Source organism: Marmota marmota, unplaced genomic scaffold (assembly GCF_001458135.2).
Source record: "Marmota marmota marmota unplaced genomic scaffold, marMar, whole genome shotgun sequence".
NCBI lineage: Eukaryota > Metazoa > Chordata > Mammalia > Rodentia > Sciuridae > Marmota > Marmota marmota.
The window spans coordinates 11,895,061-11,912,910 of record NW_026000174.1 but is presented as its reverse complement, the minus strand read 5'-3'; the positions used below and the strand labels follow the sequence as shown (position 1 = coordinate 11,912,910).

The window sequence follows — 17,850 nt, the reverse complement described above, 5'->3', positions numbered from 1 at the left end:
TCTCTCTCTCTCTCTTTCTCTCTCTCTCTCTCTCTCTCTCTCTCTCTCTCTCACACACACACACACACACACACACACACACAGCTTCCTGGACTCTAGACACAGCAGCCCCCAGATGGAACATTTTCCCGGCAACCCAAAGTTCAAAGTTTTAGTGTCAGCACCTCCTTCCCAAGGGGTCTTCTGAAGACTGACGAGTTTGTTTAGGGCTTACCCTGCCTCCCAGGCCCCTGGCCCCCGCCCCTCGGTGGAGAAATGAATCCCACGTGCACCTAATCTGCCTGCTCTGAGATGGCCGCGGGATCTGGCGAGGGCTCTTTGACGTGGAAGCCGGTGTACTGCACCGGTTGTGGGTGTTTGGTGGTTGCTGTTTCTGTAAGAGAGAAAACTCATTTTCCTGAGAGCCTCCATCTCCCATCCTCAGATTCTGGAGGCCCAAAGCCTAGACTCCCAGCACGTACTCACAGATGCCCAAGGTCAAGACTGGCTCCGGAGAGACAGGGAAGGCGCCAGTGCACCTTGAGCAGGTCCTGTGGGCCACGCTCTGTTAGCAACTTTAAAATCCTCTCCCAGAGAGGACCACACAAGGGCTCCAAGAAGTGACGCGTGGCCAGAGTGTGTGGCCCAAGTCCTCATCCGCCTGGCTCCTTCCTTACCCCAGTCCTGACCCAGTTCCTGGCAGCTTTGCCACCTGGAGTGAGTGACCTCCTCCCTCTGGGCCTCCGGTCTTTCCACGGGTCAGTGAGGACAGTGTTCCTCCATGTAGGAATAATGAGCTCCTGTGTTAACAAGCTCTGTGTCAAAATGATTTGTCCAGCACCAAACACTGTGTGACCAGAAGGGAATAATTCTATTTTTATTGTTTTCATGTCAAGAGGCAAATTTGCCCCTAGGATTCATACAGGAACGCATCACTTAATATCGCTCCTGGGCACTTGTTAATGAGCACCTGGTTGGCCACCAGAGAGCCCAGCAAGCCAGTCCTCTCAGGAAGTGGGACGGTGGGGGTGAGGTGGGGAGTAAGCACCAGAGGCTTGGCTGGTGGGGCCTGGCCTGGCCTGTTCCTCCGCTCAGGGCTGGGCTGGGGCCTCCTCTGAGCTCGAGGGCCCCGCTGCACCCTGGCGGGCTCTGGCAAAGGCTGCCTTGATTTCTTGGTTGATGAGGTCCCGCCAGGGGTCTCTGAGGAAAAAGGAGAAACAAGAATCATAAACGACCACCCAGAACAACAGTCACGGGCAATGGAGCCCTGCTGAGAGCTGAGGGGTCACTCCTTTCGGGTCCCCATCTCCTGACCCCACAGCAGCCCTGCCGTGGGCCTGCCCCGACCCCCACCCTTGAACTGTAGGGACCCAATGTTCAGACAGGTGATGTGACTTCTCCGAGGCCACACAGAGGCTCCCTCGTCTGCATGTGTGTCTTCCAGTCCAGTGGCCTCCAGGAGATGAGGAGCTAGCCTCAGCTCTGTCCCCTTCTCTGGACCTGATCTGGGAGGTCTGTGGCCCTGGGGCAGGGGCTCTGTGACTCTTGGGTGATATGAAATTCTCAGTAGTTCCTGGTCTCCCACCAGAACCTACTTTTGCTTTCTCATTTGCTGTCCTTGGATACATGGGGCAGGCGGACCCAGGTTACTGCCTTGGCACAGTGAAGGAAGCGAGGCTCTGAGTGACAGCCAGCACCTCACAGCAGCATGACAAGGGACACTTTTTTTTTTCCCTAGTGCTTGAGATAGAACCCAAGGCCTCATGCATGGAGAGAAGGAGCCGCTTTGTGTAGTATCCTCCTGTAGTGTGACAGAGGCACTCCTCTGGGCTCTGCTGCTTGGGTTGGTGGCTACCTCCAGACATGGTTGAGAAGTTTTTATGCTTTGCCTTGATCTCTGCCAGGCTTTCCAACACCCCCAGAGAGAGGCTAAATAACTTCTGCAGATAGGGGAAATATGTAAGGTGAAGATAAAAGCATCTGGGAAATTTGGCTTTAAAAAAAATCAGATGTAACATTGAATTCAACTAAAATGTGGTAACAACCTTGTAAATCCAGCTCCAAGACCAGTTCCCATCCAGCTGGCACCCAGGGCCCTCCAGCAGAGATCTGTGTGTGTCTGTCTGTTATCTCATCCCCAGACAAGCAGAAGGGCTTGTGGTACTGTTTCCATGTATGTGCACACCTAGTGCCTACGATGGATTGTGTGTGTGTGTGTGTGTGTGTGTGCGCGCGTGCGTGCGCTCATGTGCACGTGCGTGCACAAGGCCCCTGTGAGCTTTGTGCAGGATCAGAGTGCAGATTCTCCTGAAAGGTTCCTAAGCTGGGGAGATGCTCACTGCAACTAATCTCTCCTCTCCCCCCTCCTTTCCTGAGCCAAGACGATGAAAATGTTTCTGGCACTTTCTAAAGTTTCTGTCTAGGAGTGGAAAAGTCATCAGCTGGGAGAGCTCGGGTGTGGGAGATGACAAATGGCTGCCAGACCTGCAGGTTCCCAGGGTGGCCAGAGGAAGGCTGGGAGCTGGGCTTCCCATAGTGCCTGCAGGGACAGAGCCAGGCTGGAACAGGGCCAGAGGGTAGCTGGTCAGAAGCCCACACTCCCTCGGCGGTGGGCACTAATGGGCGGAGGTACAGGCGCCTTGGCCATCTAGGGTCTCATGAGACTTGCAGGGCAGGTAAAAGCCCCATAAACACGTCATCAAGAAATACCAGGTAGTTACGAGTGCTATGGAGACTACCACACTTGGTAATGGACTGGAAAGTGACAGCAGGTGGCCAGTGGACAGAGGTGGCCATGGGGCAGGTGGGGGCTCGGCTGGTGAAGTCTGGGAGGCTTTGTGGGAGTTGGGCTTGAGCCCCAAAGCAAGAGGATGGCCCTGGAGGGAACTTCCATATCCATCATGTCTGTGCTTTTAACTTTGGTGGAGATGGGTGGAGGGACCCAGTGGACGAGAGGAAGCTGACTGGGAGCCCTGCAGAGGACCCAGGTGGATGGGGAAGCCAGCCAGAGGTAGGGGCAAGATGGAGGCCAGGCGGCGGGCTGCATGTGCCTACACGTGTGTGGGGGGGTCCACGGGAGCTGAGTCCCTGGCCTAGGCGGGAGCCCTCCTGCCTGGAGGTCCCAGAGGCTGCAGACTTGCTTCTGACAGATTAGATGAAGGTGCATGTTGGGACCTGGAGGAGCCTGAGACAGTATGCCACTTTCCGACTGAGGAGGGCGAGGCCTTGGGTGAGAAGGGGATTCTGGAGGAGACTGGGTTTCCAGGGCGGTTGGGCCTTTGGGGTCTGAGGTTCCTTGAGAGCCGCAGAAGGAAGGCCTGGGGTGGGGAGATCACCAGCCTGGGGAGCCAAGGCAGGCTGAGGAGAGCACTGGTGCCGGGCACCCTCAGGGCCTGCACAGGAACGGAAGCCCAAAGGGCTCCATGGAACCCCAGCACTCAGGCTGGGAGAGGAGAGGGAAGGAGCTGGCAGGGAGCAGAGAGAGACCAGTGGGGGGGGGGGAGAAGGGAGTGGAGGCTGGGCTTCTAGGAAGAGGGAGGCCGTGGAGACGCTGTGGGACTGTCAGTGACGAACTGCAACTGCCCACGGTTCTAATGACATGGATGGAGGTCACGGGTGACCTTCTTGAGAACCTTGTGGGCGGGACAGGGTGGAAGTCAGACTGCGGGGGCACCAGGGAAAGGGTGGGAGGAAGTAGGCCGTCAGCAGACTCGGCCCTCTGAGAAGCCAGAGGCAGGAGCGGTGGGTGGGCCTACGGGAAGTGGGCCAGAGGGCCTGCTCCTGGGGCGCAGTGGGGGAGACCTCAGGGTACAGGAAGAGCAGGGAGGGCCCTGGCCCCTGCCACAGGGGGCCGATGGGCTGGGCTGCTGTGGCAATGCAGCCAGACTAGCGGAATCTCCTCGGGGCCCTGGGAGCCAGACTGGGGGAGAGGGACCTGCCAGAGGCCACGCAGAACCCAGGCTGGGGCCCCCTCTGGCCCAAACCTGAGTCTTCCTCACACCGAGCTGGCCCCAGCAGCCATCCACACCCAGACTGTGCCCAAAGGAAGGGCTCTGGGCTGCATGGACTCTCCATGAGCGGGGGCTGCTTCTGCACCCAGGAGGCTGGTGTGCCCAAGTGAAAAGGGTGCCCTGTGTTCCGTACCCCGAGGCGTCTCCCTTTGCTGGTGCTGCCTATCAGTGCTCCCTTCCCCACTGGGAGCCTCTCAGGACCCTGCTATGTGTGGTGACAAGGTGGCCGAGCACTCAGGTGACTGCCCTCAGGCAGGGCTATGCCCCAGGCTCCCTGGGTCCTGAGGTCTTGGCTCCCTGACAACAGGAATGGAGAGAAATGGCTGCTTGACCAGATGCCTACAGTGGCCCCTGTCCACACCAGTCCTGTCTGCTTGGAAGCATGGCCTGACCTGCGTCAGCCCGAGTCTGTCCCAGGAAGCCCACCTGTGCCCCACACATTTCTTTTCGTTGAGAGAGGGGAAGGGGTGGCCTTGGTCAGGGGTCCGTCCTTTAAGAGCTGGGAGGGATTTGGAATGAAGGGGAAATTCTGGGCAGAAAGAGGACAAGCCTGGTTCTGGCCCAAGTTCTGCTGTCATGCTGAGGGGCCCCAGAACCTTCCCAGTCACGGGTGACAGCTGTGTCCCTTGCCCTCTGCCCTCTGTGGACTGCTCGCTGACTGGGAGGAAGTGAGGGGAATCAGCACCTCAGAGCAAAACACCTTGCTCCCAGGTGGACCCCGGGAGGGACATGAGTCCTAAAAGATGGGACAGAGGGAAGAGCCAAGCCACAGCAGGCTCACGCTCTCAGAGAATCTGCTTCACGTGGCCCCTAAAAGGCAGGTGTCCTTTGGATCCCCAAACTCCATGTCTGGAAACTGTGAACAGTGGCAAAGGTGCAATATTTACCAAATTGTCACCCAGAAAGGAGCTGCATGCTCAGCAATAGGGAAGGGCCAAGCCAACTGCCCTGAGCTGTGGTCCTGACACGTCACCACCGCATGTCTGAAGTGCTCTGCACCATACAGGGGCTGCTCAGGGCAGAGCTGGGAGCTCAGGGCGGGATGAGGAGCTCCCCAGGCTGCCGGACCCCCACCCGCCAGGACCCCCACTAGGCGTCACGCTAGTGCTGACGCGGAAAGACGTGCTTGTACGTAGTTGAAGAATTCTATATTTTCCAAGTTTTCTGCACGAGGCACGTCTTACTTTTATAATCAGAAAAACAACAAACATCAACCTTAGAAGAGCCAGGCCCTTTGGGAATCCCTCATACTCACCCGGGTTTGATGGGCAGAGGTGTGGGGAGGGGTCTGGGGAATCCTGCCTTCCCCACCAGCCAGTAGGTCTCCTGTACGCCCTTCCCCTGGAAGAGAGAGGAAGGGTTCTGAAAGGCCTCCTGTGCCCCCAAACCTTCTCAAACGACGGCACAGCTGGGCGATTCCTCCAGCCTGTCGAGAGCAGCTAGAGCCTGGAGGCCGCTCCTGGGTCAGATCCACTTGCTCTGCCACTCGCTGGCTGTGTGATGTTGGTCAACTTACTTGGCCTCTCTATGCCTAGTCTCCTCTGTACCTCACACAGCTTTTGTGAAGAACTTTTTTAAAAAGTTCATATGTATCTGTGAAACAATAAAGAAGGGACTTGAACTTGGTGGCCAGCAGGTCTGGGATGCTGGGACCTGAGGCTCCTGTGATCTGTGATTCTCTCCAGCCCCTACCACCAAAGCCTCTGATGGCCTCCCTGGGAGAGGAGTGGCAGCCCCTGGAGGTGAGGAGGGAGGGAGTCTGAAGGGTGCTCAGGTCAGGGTTGGCTGGTCTGGAGGTTCTAAACCCCACCCTGGCTGAGGTGTCACGGGGTGGGTATTGCACTATGGAGTCCCAGGCCAGCTTCAGGAACCCAAGGTCAGCATGCTATCCTCCCCGCCTCTCTCTGTATCCTTTTCTACCACCACAGTCCTGTTTCTCAGGACACCCAGTGCCCACTCCCTCAAGCAAGAAATGCCTGCTCTGACTTATCCAGGCTATTCTGCCATATCCCCAGCCATAGGGAGCCATACAGGGATTCCATCCATGCCAGCCCTTCCAGGCTGTGTGACCATGCACAAGTCATTGCCCCTCTCTGAGCTGCATTCCTCTGCTCTGACTTTCTGTAGTGTAATGAAGAAAGCCCCATGGAGCACCCAATTTCTGAGGCCTATGCATAGCTTTGGGCCTTCGAACCTAGCTCCCTGTCAGGCCTGGAGGAGGAATTAGGAGAAACAAGAGGAGGTGGGGTAGGAAGAAAAGTCATTCGTGAAAACAGTGCATCATTCCAGCTACTCACAAGTTCAAGGCCAACCTTGACACCTTAAGCAGACACTTAAAATTAAAAATGAAAATATCTTAAAATGAAAAGGACTGGGGATATAGCACTTGCCTAGCATGGGCGAGGCCCTGGGTTTAATCCCCAGACTACCAAAGTTAAGGAAAAAGAATACTGTATTATGGCCTCTTTCGGAATGTTAACATAAAACAAGAAGGTGAGATCAGCCACAGAACTTCCTTGGCCGTTGAGGTGTTCCTGAGCACGGGCAGCCCAGTTTTGTGCCATAACAGCAGAGCCAGGCAGGGGGCTGGCGGATCACAGAGATGGCGTCACAGTCCCTGGGGGAAGGAGGTGAAGTGGAGGCGTCTCTGCACGGGGCAGGTTCAGTTAGTGGCAACGTCCGAGCCCGGGTTCCAGGGGTGACCAGGAACCTGAGAGTGCTCTGGAGAAGCACAGGCTTTGGGGACATCGGATCTGGGTTTTGAGCCATGTCACTCTGACAAGTCACTTGTCCTCTCTAGTTGGATTACTTCAACTATAAAACGGGGCCTCGTTACTCCTGTCACTATTGCTGTGAGTGACAGATGGGTCGTGTGCGTCACACAGCAGTGCGCTACCCCTGCAGGTTGTCCCCACAGGGGACTGCTCTGCTCTGGCCAAACGGTTTCCAGGGGAGAGAGGCTTCACTGGAATTTGGGGAGCAGAGAGCTCATGTGCGGTCATCAGACAGCCCAGCTCCCAGAGGCCAGGTCAGGTGACGCGCTCACCCGCAGCCCACGGAAGCTGCGTCCTTAGGGACTAGGACGTCCTCTCACCTTCAGCTCAGTCTGACCCCGGACGGCGACTTCGTAGCCCTCATCGAGGCCGAGCAGCGCTTCCACGGCGCTCCGGCTGGCGTGAATTCTGTACGCTGAGGAGAAGGGCAGTGGTCAGGTCACCAGCGGGCGGCAGCATGCCCCGTATTTGGTACAATCATCAAAAAGCCCCAACAGCTCCAGCCCAACCAGTCACAATTATGATTTCTGCAATACCCTCCTGCAGGTTCTGTGTCTCTCCAGATGGTTGGTTACCAAGAGAAATCCCAAGGTGAAGCAAATTGATTGACTATTAGGGGAACTCAGGATGAAGTCAGAAGCCTCAGAAACATGATTTTACTTGTGGGAAAGTCTATGAAGGCTGAGTCGGAGAAGGTAGGCAGTTGTTTTTCTGAAAGCAGGAATACCCCGTGGGGCTATCATGTTCAGTTACACAGCACGTGCACTGAACATTAGGGATTACACAACCTATACAGCCAGAAGCAGAGGCCCTGAGGATTTCAATATTTCAGCTGTTCTAACCATGCTATCAGAGTAGCTCCTGCTGCCAGCAAGGGCCTGCATAGTTAGGGATGCCCTTGCGGCAGTGTGAGGGCTATCCCAACATAATGGGAGCTGGCAGGCAGTCAGGAAAAAACAAAACTGGTGTCGGGTTCAGTCTTGAAAATGGAATATTACTCAGCCATAAAGAAGAATGAAATTATGGCACTTGCTGGAAAATGGATGGAACTGGAAGCTATCATGCCAAGTGAAATAAGCCAATCCCAAAGAACCAAAGGCTGAATGTTCTCTCTGATATGTGGATGCTGACTCATAATAGGCTGAGGGGAGTGGAGAGTGGAGGTTCACCGGATTGGACAGGGTGGAGTGGGGGCAAGGGAGGGGGAGGGGAATGGGAAAGACAGTGGAATAAATTGGATATACCTTTCCTTTGCACACAGATGAATGCATGACCAGTGTAACTCCACATCACGTGCAATCACAAAAATGGGAAGTTACACTCCATGTATGTATGATATATGTCAAAATACAGTCTGTGGTATGTATATCTAAAAAAACAAATAAAAAATTTGAACCAAAAAAAAAAAAAAAGAAGAAAGAAAGACAAAGCAAAACTGGAAGGGATCTCCTCACTGAAAGTGGGGAGACTGAGGTCCCCAGGAAGAGTATTTTGCTCAAGGACACTAAGCAAGCCAGTGGCAGGGCCAGGGCTAGGACCCGGGCTTCCTGCATCTGGAGTCACTGTTTTCTCTGTTAATTTCCTCATGAGATCATCACAGGTTAAAAGGACCAATGACATGTCCTCCCCACTGCTTTGACAACTAGCGCACACTGCCACCAGATGGTGACATGGTGACTAAGCACTGAGCCTGTAGAGCAGGAGAGCCCCTCCCACGCAGGACAGGAGCATGCCATACTCACGCAACCCCGTGGACTCCATCCGGGATGCGGTGTTGACAGTGTCCCCAAACAGGCAGTACCGAGGCATGGTGAGACCCACGACCCCTGCCACGCAGGGCCCTGGAACCCGAATGTGCCTGGTGAGCTCCAGCAGGTCCCGGACCAGAGAGCGTCCCCGTGACAGCCGCACCCGTCCCTACCCCCACTGCCATTCCCTCTGGATGTCCTGGGGTGCAGTTGGGGGTGAGGACAATGCTATCTGCAGTCTCCAACAGTACCCTCCAGAGAAGAGAGGACACCTGTGTGAGGCCCTGGGCTGGGCATGGGAGGGCCAGTCCCAGCCCCTGGGCGAGCTGCATGACTGCCATCAATGCTGGGGCAAGGGATCACTGTGCCAGCCCGGAAAAGGACCTCCAGCCCCACCCAGGGGCTTTCTGGAGTAGGTGATGCTGAGCTGCGTCTCTAAGGTTGAGAATAAGCAGGCAGGGAACAGCAAGTGCGAAGGCTCAGAGGCAGAGCCCAGGGGTCTGTGGGAAACACAAGCAGCAGGAACGAGGACCCAGGCAGGGAGTGGTGGGCAGTGGGGTCATGGAGGTGAGCAGGGGCTGGGGGCCACGGGGTGCAGTAAGTGTGGACTTGATCCTGCAGGGCGGCCACCGAGGGAGGGAGGACTGGGGACGTGGGGAAGGCAGAGCAGCTGCTCTGAGGTCTCTCCCGGGTTGTCGTGTGCACACCAGACTCTTGTTCCGCCTCCTGCCACAGACTGTCAGCTCCTCTATACGGAATCAGACACCCTTGGCCAGATGCTGAGACCCACAAGCCCAAACAAAAGACCCAAATCATCACAGACTCTTTGATTCTGATATATTAGAACTTGAAGATGATAAAAGGGAAAAAGAAACCAAATTATTTTAGCATAGAATTTTAGAATCTCAGAACTCTGGAAGCAGTCACTGGGGCTGTCCCAGGCCAACGCCCCAGGGAGGCCTGGACACTGACCCCACCCGCACGTAGTGTCACCCAGGTCCCCTCCCATACCTGAGTGCAGGCCGGCCCTGATGTGTATAGGCACATCGGGCGCGTGCCTCATCCGGAAGTCCCCCACAGAGCTCAGGAGGTCCAGGGCCAGGTTGGCGATCTCGGCTGTGTGCCGGTCCCCATTGCGCTGGGGCAGCCCCGATGCCACCATGTAGGCGTCCCCGATGGTCTCCACCTAGGAACCACAGTCTTCATGCTCCAGCTCGGGGACGTGCCCTCCCTGGGCTGCCCCACACCTGCCCACATGAAGCCACCGCTCAGGAGCCCCGCCCAGCACTGTAGGTCCCCTGCCCACAGTGCCACCTCTGCTGGGCCTCCTGCCTGGCACTTTAGTAATGACCAGATCTGTACATTCCGAGTGACCTCTGTCTGCATCCCAGGTGACCATGGCTTTTTTGTCTCAGACCCGGGCTGCGAGAGATAAACGTGGGGACAGACCGGGGGTGCCATCTGCACAAGGCCACTGTGGCAGGCCAGGCCTTAGCTGGAGGACACAGCTGCGTTCCGAACCCCTCAGGCTTTCCAAGGCGCAATGGACAGAAAGTGGGCTCCGGAGCCATGCGGGTCCAGCCCTGGCTCTGCCCTCGGCCTGGGCACACTCTCCACCATCCAGAGCCTGAGCTTCCTTCGTGGGGAAGGGAGAGCACAGGGAGCCAGGCAGGTTAATGCTGAGTGGTGGCTATGCTCCCTCCTCCTCCTCCTGGTGTTGGAGAAGATAAGCCCTCAGCATCTCCTAAGTGGCAGGGACTCTAATGTCACCTGCCTCAACTCCCCAAGCTCCACACTCTACCCTGGCCAGGGCTCTACCGTATGACTCTTGGCTGCTGGGTCCCCAGGCCAGTCTCAAGGACCTGAGGGTGGCACGCTGCTCTCTCTGCCCTCTCTGCCTCCCCTTCTACCATCTGAGGCCTGAGCTGGTCAGGACACCCAGCAACCACTCCCCCAAGCAGGACTCGCTTCTCCCAACCTACCCAGCTCACTCTCCCACAGCCCAGCCATCCACACACCAGAGGCCGAACTGACCGACGCCGTTACAAAGGCGATGACTCAGAGATGCTTGACTCTAGCTCTCGGCTAGAGTCAGGGCCCTGGCTCCTGCACACAGCTGTCTCCTCTCATCGATGGGAGGACGCAACCAGAGGACAGGTGAGTGCAAAGGCTTCAATACTAATACACATAGATGTGAAGTTTTTTTTTTTTTTTTTTAATATATATACCAGGGATTGAACTCAGGGGCACTTGACCACTGAGCCACATCCCCAACCTCACTTTGTATTTTATTTAGAGACAGGGTCTCACTATTGCTGAGGCTGGCTTTGAACTCACAATTCCCGTGCCTCAGCCTCCTGAGCCGCTGGGATTACAGGCGTGCGCCACCACACCTGGCCATAGATGTAAATTTTAACTCTAATACTGACTTGCTGGGTGACCCTGAGTGAGCCATCACCTCCCTCTGAGCCTGTGTCCTCATTTGTACAGAAGGGATGATAATCCATCCTGCAGAGAGGCATTAAACGGGTTAAATAAGAGTCTGCATTCATGGCTCAGCGCAGAGCACTTGACTAGCAGGTGTGAGGCTCTGGGTTTGAGCCTCAGCACCACATAAAAAGAAATAAATAAAATACAGTTATTTTTTTAAAAGGATTAAATAAGACCCGGTGAAAATCCCGAGGCCCGTGACCCCTGTGGATGCCGCGCAGCTGCCCAGGCCTTGCCCCTGTGGCTCCCGCATGCGCAGAGGCGTGGTATTGTGGTGTGGATGAAGGAAGGACAGCACTGTCTCCTTTTTCTTAATCTGAAGTGCAATCCGTTACCACAGGCGCTTTCATCCATCTGCTGGGTGGGTGGCCATGCGGGGCTCACCGGGCTCTGCTCTGAGCATGGTCCATAGGAGTGCTTGCTCAGCGAGGGAATCCCAGACCCCTGCAGAACCAGGAAATGGCTGCCTGGCTGCCTCCCAGCCCAGAGGGATTAGAGAGCAGAAACCAGATCCTGCTGGGGATGGAACCCGAGGCCAAGGCGGCAGTGAGGAGTGACACACTCGCCTCCGAGCCCCACATCTGGAGGGGTGCAAGGGCCTTGTTTTATTTCACCTCCCTCTGCCAGAAAGATGCAGGCCTCTTGGCCCAAGTTCAGAGCAGATCAGAAAGCGTGAGTCAGAGCCAGGAGGGGACACGTGCAAAGATCAGCAGCCCAGGAAGAGTCAAGGCCAGGGGTGACTCAGGGCCCATCAAGGCCGCGGGGCTCAGCCAGATGGATGAGGAATCTTTTCCTGGGTCCCATGGGGCTGGGGCAGCCAAGAAGGCAGGAGGGAGACAGCCAGCCTGAGGGACAGACCCTCCGAACTCCAGGGGCGCAGGGTCCTGAGCAGGAGGTGGAGAGGCTGCAGAAGCACCTGGGCCACTATGAACCTCTGGCTTTACTTCAAGGGTGTCCAAATCAGGCAAATGCTGAGCCTGCCTGAGAAGGGGACTTGGGGACCAAATGCTAGAGTTCAGATTTGAGCCTCCCATTCCCCAGAATATAATATCAAACAAGCCATTTAAACTCTATCTCCTCATTTTCTTCCTCTATAAGTTAGGGGTGCCAGTATGTACCTCAGAAATTGTGCTGGTTAATGGGTTAGCTCCTACAGAGCGTTGGCAGCGGCATCAGTACATAGGAAGCCCTCAGTCAGTGTGGGTGACTATCGTCAATGGGACACTATAGATAATGATATCACCAACTGCCCGGCACCTCAGGGTGACAGCTGTCCTCTGGCTCCTCCTTCCCAGCATCCCCTTCAGCCTGGCTTCCGCCCTCAGCCCCTGTGTCCCCCTCTGCCTTCTTGGACGGCTGTGGCTGGAAGGGAGCTTGGGGGTGGCGGATGGGGACTAAGGCCAGTGGCCGAGTGTGGCTGTCTCTGGGCCCTCCCTCCCCTCCTTCTCCACCACATCTGAAGCTGCACCTAGGTCCCCAGCTCCTGGGTCAGTGTAAGGGGCAGGGCTGGGGAGGGGCAGGGCTGGGGTGGGGCAAGGCTGGGATGGGGCAGGGCTGGGGTGGGACTGGTCCCCACGGCAGGGTGGGCAGGAGAGGACAGGGCAGGAGGCATCTCTGACTAGTTCTCATAGTCTGTTTACAAGCTCTTCCCCAGCGGGGAGAGGGTCCTCCCACCATCTGGGAACCTGCTGGTTTGGGGTCATTACATTGGACAAGGAACCAGAGAGGGCAAGTGGAGATTCTTGGCGTAAAGCTACACAGGAACTGGTGGCCAGGCTGAGACCCAGACCCTGGATCAAGGAGTACATGGGGACTGGGTCGCAGAGGGTGTTATGGCCCTGCCTGGGCCCCTGCTGCTCTCTCCCCAGCCTCACCCCTCCACTGGGCCCCTTGGTGGCCTACCATGCCAACCCACTCAGCACCACACTCTCCCCATGCACCCCCAAACCTCAGGCCTTCACATGTGATACCCATGTCCAGCCTGGAGCCACCATGGCCAGGCGGGGTGATGCCGGGAAGACAGCACCTCTTCCAGGAAGTCCTCCCTATCTGGCACAGGGTGCTCTCAGCCTCCCTTGATTGCCAGTTCCACTGGGTGGACATTGTCACTTATCTACAGGCCTGAGGGCTTCTGGAGGGCAGGGACTGGGCAGACTCCTCTGTGTGCCCTTGCCCACTACAGGGCCAGGCACAGAGGGACCCATCTGTGGAGATGCTAAAGGGATGGGTGGGTGGATGATGGACAAGGGAACAGAGTGGCCACATAAATGCAAGTGGCCCACCCTGTCCACCCCCTCTATATCCACACCCAGTGGGACTCAGCAGTTTCTCCCACCAGAGGTGGAGTTTATTTCCTCTTGTGAATCTTTTCCTTTGACCAGTAGAATATGTTAGAAATGGCAGCTGCCTCATCCCAGGTGAGGGCATGTTCCTCTGCCCCTCTCCCAGAACCTGGACACACCATGGAAACAATCTGAGACTCGCTGGGCAGAAGGTGAGACTCTGTGACCAGAACTAAGTCTTCCCTATCAAGGCCACAGAGATGTGGAGAACCCAGCTAAGATCAGCAGAGCTGCTCACCTCACCCACAGCTGACCACAGATGCATGTGTGAGTCCAGAAGAAGCTTCTAGCTGGCCCATAAGCTTGTGAGCAACAACAAATGCTTATCATTTTACATTACTCAGCATCGGGGTTATTTGTTACACAGCAATAGCTAACTGGAAATGGAAATGGACAACACACAGTAGTAAAGAGAGGAATAGAATGCCAGCCTCCTGCTATTCTCACCTTATATACATCGTGACTGCCCAAAACAGCATCGAACAATGTGTAGAGGTCATTGAGCAGGCCCACCACCTCGATGGGCTCACTCAGGGCTGAGATGGTGGTAAAACCCACAATGTCACTGAAGTAGATGGTGACTTGGTCAAAGTACTCTGGTTCCACAGTTGCTCCCATCTTCAGAGCTTCGGCCACAGACCTGAAGGGATGGGAGGGACCAGGGTCATACTTCCAACAATTTGAACAGTTTGGAGGCTAGAGAGGAATATCGGAGGAAATGTTGGGTTGAACGTCAGGGGACCTGGGACAGGTCTGCTGGTGTGCTGGCTGCTCTGGCAGCAAGTCCCTGTCCTTCTCTGAACTTGGCTTCTTCTGAAGTGAAGTGAGAGCATTGTGTCCCCTCCTTGTTCCCAGAGGTGTGGAGAGCAGAAATTCAACACCTGTGTGCTCAGCACAGTGCCCATCACACGACCAGTGTCTACCAAAATATGTTGGATAAACAAACAGGAATGGATGAATTGAATGAGTTCACAGAACACTGATTTTTCTGAGCACCTACTATGTTCCAGAGAACATGTGTGGAGCCAGGCATGGTGGTGCACACCTGTAATCCCAGCAGCTCGGGAGGCTGAGGCAGGAGGATCGAGAGTTCAAAGTCACCTCAACAATGGTGAGGCACTAAGCAACTCAGAGAGACCCTGTCTCTAAATAAAATACAAAATAGGGCTGGGGGTGTGGCTCAGTGGTTGAGTGCCCCTGAGTTCAATCCCTGGTACCTACCTCCTCCCACACACACACACACAAATCTCAGAGTACATGCGTGGAGGCACACTGGAGTCCCTGGCCACTCACGGAGGGAGCATCTGCGAGAGCAGCCTTTCTGTCTTCCGCCTCTCCAGCTCCAGCTCCTCGGTCCGCTCCTGGACCAGGCCCTCCAGGTTCTGGGAGTACTTCTCCAGCATCCACAGCATGGAGTCAGCGACACTGGTCTTCTTGCCTTGGTTGATGCTTTTGAACTGAAGATGGAACAACAATCTTTATTTTCCCATGAAGGTCAGTGTACCTGACCCTCAGCTTGGGAGTCTGGGGTGACTGGAAGGAACTGGACATAATCCCTGCCCGGAAGAGTTGGGCTGTTACGGGACGTGGATAAATAAATAGACAGGGGGAGGGGGTCCTGATGGGGGCAAGGCACAGATGGCTGTGAGAAATAGTTGGTATGGGGGGACAGGCAGCGGGAGGATTTTGCAGAGGAGCCCGGGAAGAGCACAGCACTGCCACCAACAAACATGACCCTACTGACCCTTCCTGGGACACTGTGGGCTCTCTTTGCTCTTCTCAAAGATGGAAAGGGGCTGGGGTTGTGGCTCAGTGGTAGAGCACTCGCCTAGCATGTGCGGGACCCTGGATTCGATCCTCAGCACCACAAAAAATAAATAAGTGAAATAAAGGTATTGTATCCAACTACAACTGAAAAATAAATATTAAAAAGAAGATGGAGAGATAGATGGGTAGATGGATGGATACATGGATGAATGGATGGATTGAATATATATAGATTTTATGTATACATATTTGTACATACCTATATAAAATCTGCATGCATTTTATATGTAGGTATGAAATATAGATAACTATTTCTACTCCTCTATTCCTCTTCATATTCCCAAAATAAATCCATAAACAAATACTGGCGGTTGTGGTGCACCTGGAGCTGAGGAAGAGCCTGCCCTGGGCCGTGCACCTGACATCCGTCCCCTCCTCCCTCTGGACGCTCCTCTCACTCAGTGAACCTCACCTTGGCAACTTGCCACTGTGGCTGGGGATGGAGGGTGGGAAGGGGAGGCCCAGATGCTGCCCCAGGCTTGATGGCTTGGCCTTGGGGAGCCATGGCCCGCACACTCCACCCCCACCCACAGGACTTGCCTGGCCTCGCCTGCTGCAGTCTCAAGGCAGCCTGGGGGACCCAGGGGTGCTCTCATCTTCCCCTTCCTGACTCGGGAAGCAGCGCTATCTTGCAGTCACAAATAGCCTGTCCACTTGGTCACCAGGAGGCCCGTCTAGGTAGAGCTCCACGGGCAGCTCCACAGACAGACAGACCTGGCCTGTCCCCTCTGTGTCTCATTCCTCCCCTGGAAAGCCCAGACACTTCCAGGCTTCTTAGGGAACTGCCACGGGATGAAGTGACACCTCGTGGGGGCTGGGCTGCAGGAAGGCACTGATGAATGTCCCCGAAAGTCATGGTTCTGAGAAAGCTCTCTTCAGAGCGTGGAGCTCAAGGAGGCAGCGCTGGCCTGGGCTGGGGCTCGCACTTGGTCAAGCACGGCCCATGGGTGGACCATGGCTCTGGGGAGCACTGACCTGGCTATAAATCTGGTCCAAGCTTGGTCTGTCATCCGGAGCCTCCTCCCAGCACTGCTTCATTAGCTGGATACACTCGGGTGGCCCGTGGTCAGGGGACACCAGTGGCCGGCACAGGGGAGGGGGAGATGCCACCTTCCTGATGATTTCTGCAAAAAACACCCCATGGGCCGTGGGTCTGAGGTGCCCTGAGGGCTCATGGCAGGATGGCAGGCTAGGCCTGGGCTGGTGTGGGATCAGCCCCAAGGATGTTCCTCACGTCCCTCTTCTGTGCCCCAGGGCATGGCTGGCCACAGCTTTGCTCTTTCCTGAGTCTGCCCCCAGGCTGTGGCCGGGAACAGGTCTCAGGGGCTGGGAGAGCTAGGTTTGATTCCAGATCTGCCACCATCACTCTGAGGTGGTAGAGAAGACAGTGACCACTCTCAGCCTGTTTCTCCTTCTGTGAAAGAGCTTAGGAAATGAGGCCCTGTGGCGCACACCTGTAATCCTGGCTCCTTGGGAGGCCAAGGCAGGTTGATCGAAAGTTAGAGGCCAGACAGAAGAACTTAGCCAGACCCTGTCTCTAAGTGAAAAATCAGAAGGGCTGGGCTGCAGCTCAGTGGTAGAGCACCCGGGGTCCAATCTCAGAACTGGGGGAAATGAGTTCAGTGAACTGCCTCCCTGAGAGGGGTGCTGAGGGAGGGAGGAGGGGACGGATGTCAGGTGCTCACCCAGGGCAGGCTCTTCCTCAGCTCCAGGTGCACCACCATTGCTTAGTTCCCAGCAAGGCCCACGAATGTGAACCTTGCCTCTGAAGCAGACTGGGAGGAAGAAGGGCTGGCCACCACGTTTGGGCTCCAGGGTCAGCAGATCAGAATGGGGCTTCAGTTACCATTTACATTCTATGCAAGTTATGTCACCTCTCTGAGCCTCGGTTTCTACACCTATTAAATGGGCACGCAATACTACATATTCCTAGAACTGTTACGGGGCTAGCAGGTCACCCTCCTCTGAGGAGGCCCGGGAGCCTCTTCGATGGGGGTGGGAGGCCCTGAGCCAGTGAGGAGAAACCTCCTTCTGGATTCATTCCCCTTCTACTCCCACTGATGCCCCCATGTTGGGGACAGTGCAGGAGTCATTGTCCCATTTTACAGTCAGGGAAACCAAGGCTCCTAGGGGCGAAGGAGGGCACCCATCTAGGGTCAGTAAAAAGCAAACACTGTAACTGGGCCTGATTTCCACCGAGACTTCCCAGAGGTTCCCAACGTGCAGGCACAAAACCCCAAGTCGGGAGAGCTGTCTGTGCTTATGGAGGAGTGTGTGTAGATAGAACCCACTAACCACACACACACACACACACACACACACCTGTTTTTCAAAAGTATGCAAATGATACTGTGATGAATAAAATACAAATGCATTTCAAAGAGTCACAGACTTCAGAACAGATTTTTGTCTTTGGATATTTTCATAGTCAGCAAATATTAAAAAGAGTCCAGTAGTCACACGGGAGGCCCTGACCCTTTTGATATTAAAATGTTCTCATAGGCAAACAGGCTGGGAACGGCTGCCCCCGAGCCAGGCCACCTCAGGCTAGCCTAATCTTGTGTTGCCCTTGCTGGGGACACGCTTCCACACCCCAGGCACCCCTGGGATCCATCAGCTGTTGCGAAGATCACCCAGGTCTGTGGGGCCTGGTGGGATGACTCCAAGGGACTTTAGGTTA

The 17,850-nt window shown here is 55.5% G+C and overlaps 1 protein-coding gene across 1 annotated transcript in view; it reads right to left on the bottom strand.

The window, feature by feature from the left end:
- Positions 1-1,070: 1,070 nt before the first annotated feature.
- The window catches only part of LOC107156799 (guanylate cyclase D-like), a 32,414-nt gene continuing 15,634 nt past the window's right edge, over positions 1,071-17,850 (bottom strand). The window contains exons 11-18 of the mRNA XM_015502921.1: positions 16,146-16,294; positions 14,637-14,800; positions 13,791-13,983; positions 9,523-9,697; positions 8,506-8,604; positions 7,084-7,178; positions 5,245-5,330; positions 1,071-1,179 (exon numbers count right to left, since the gene is read on the bottom strand). Of these exons, the coding sequence (XP_015358407.1) occupies positions 1,071-1,179; positions 5,245-5,330; positions 7,084-7,178; positions 8,506-8,604; positions 9,523-9,697; positions 13,791-13,983; positions 14,637-14,800; positions 16,146-16,294 (1,070 nt within the window). The remainder of the gene's footprint in view (positions 1,180-5,244; positions 5,331-7,083; positions 7,179-8,505; positions 8,605-9,522; positions 9,698-13,790; positions 13,984-14,636; positions 14,801-16,145; positions 16,295-17,850) is intronic.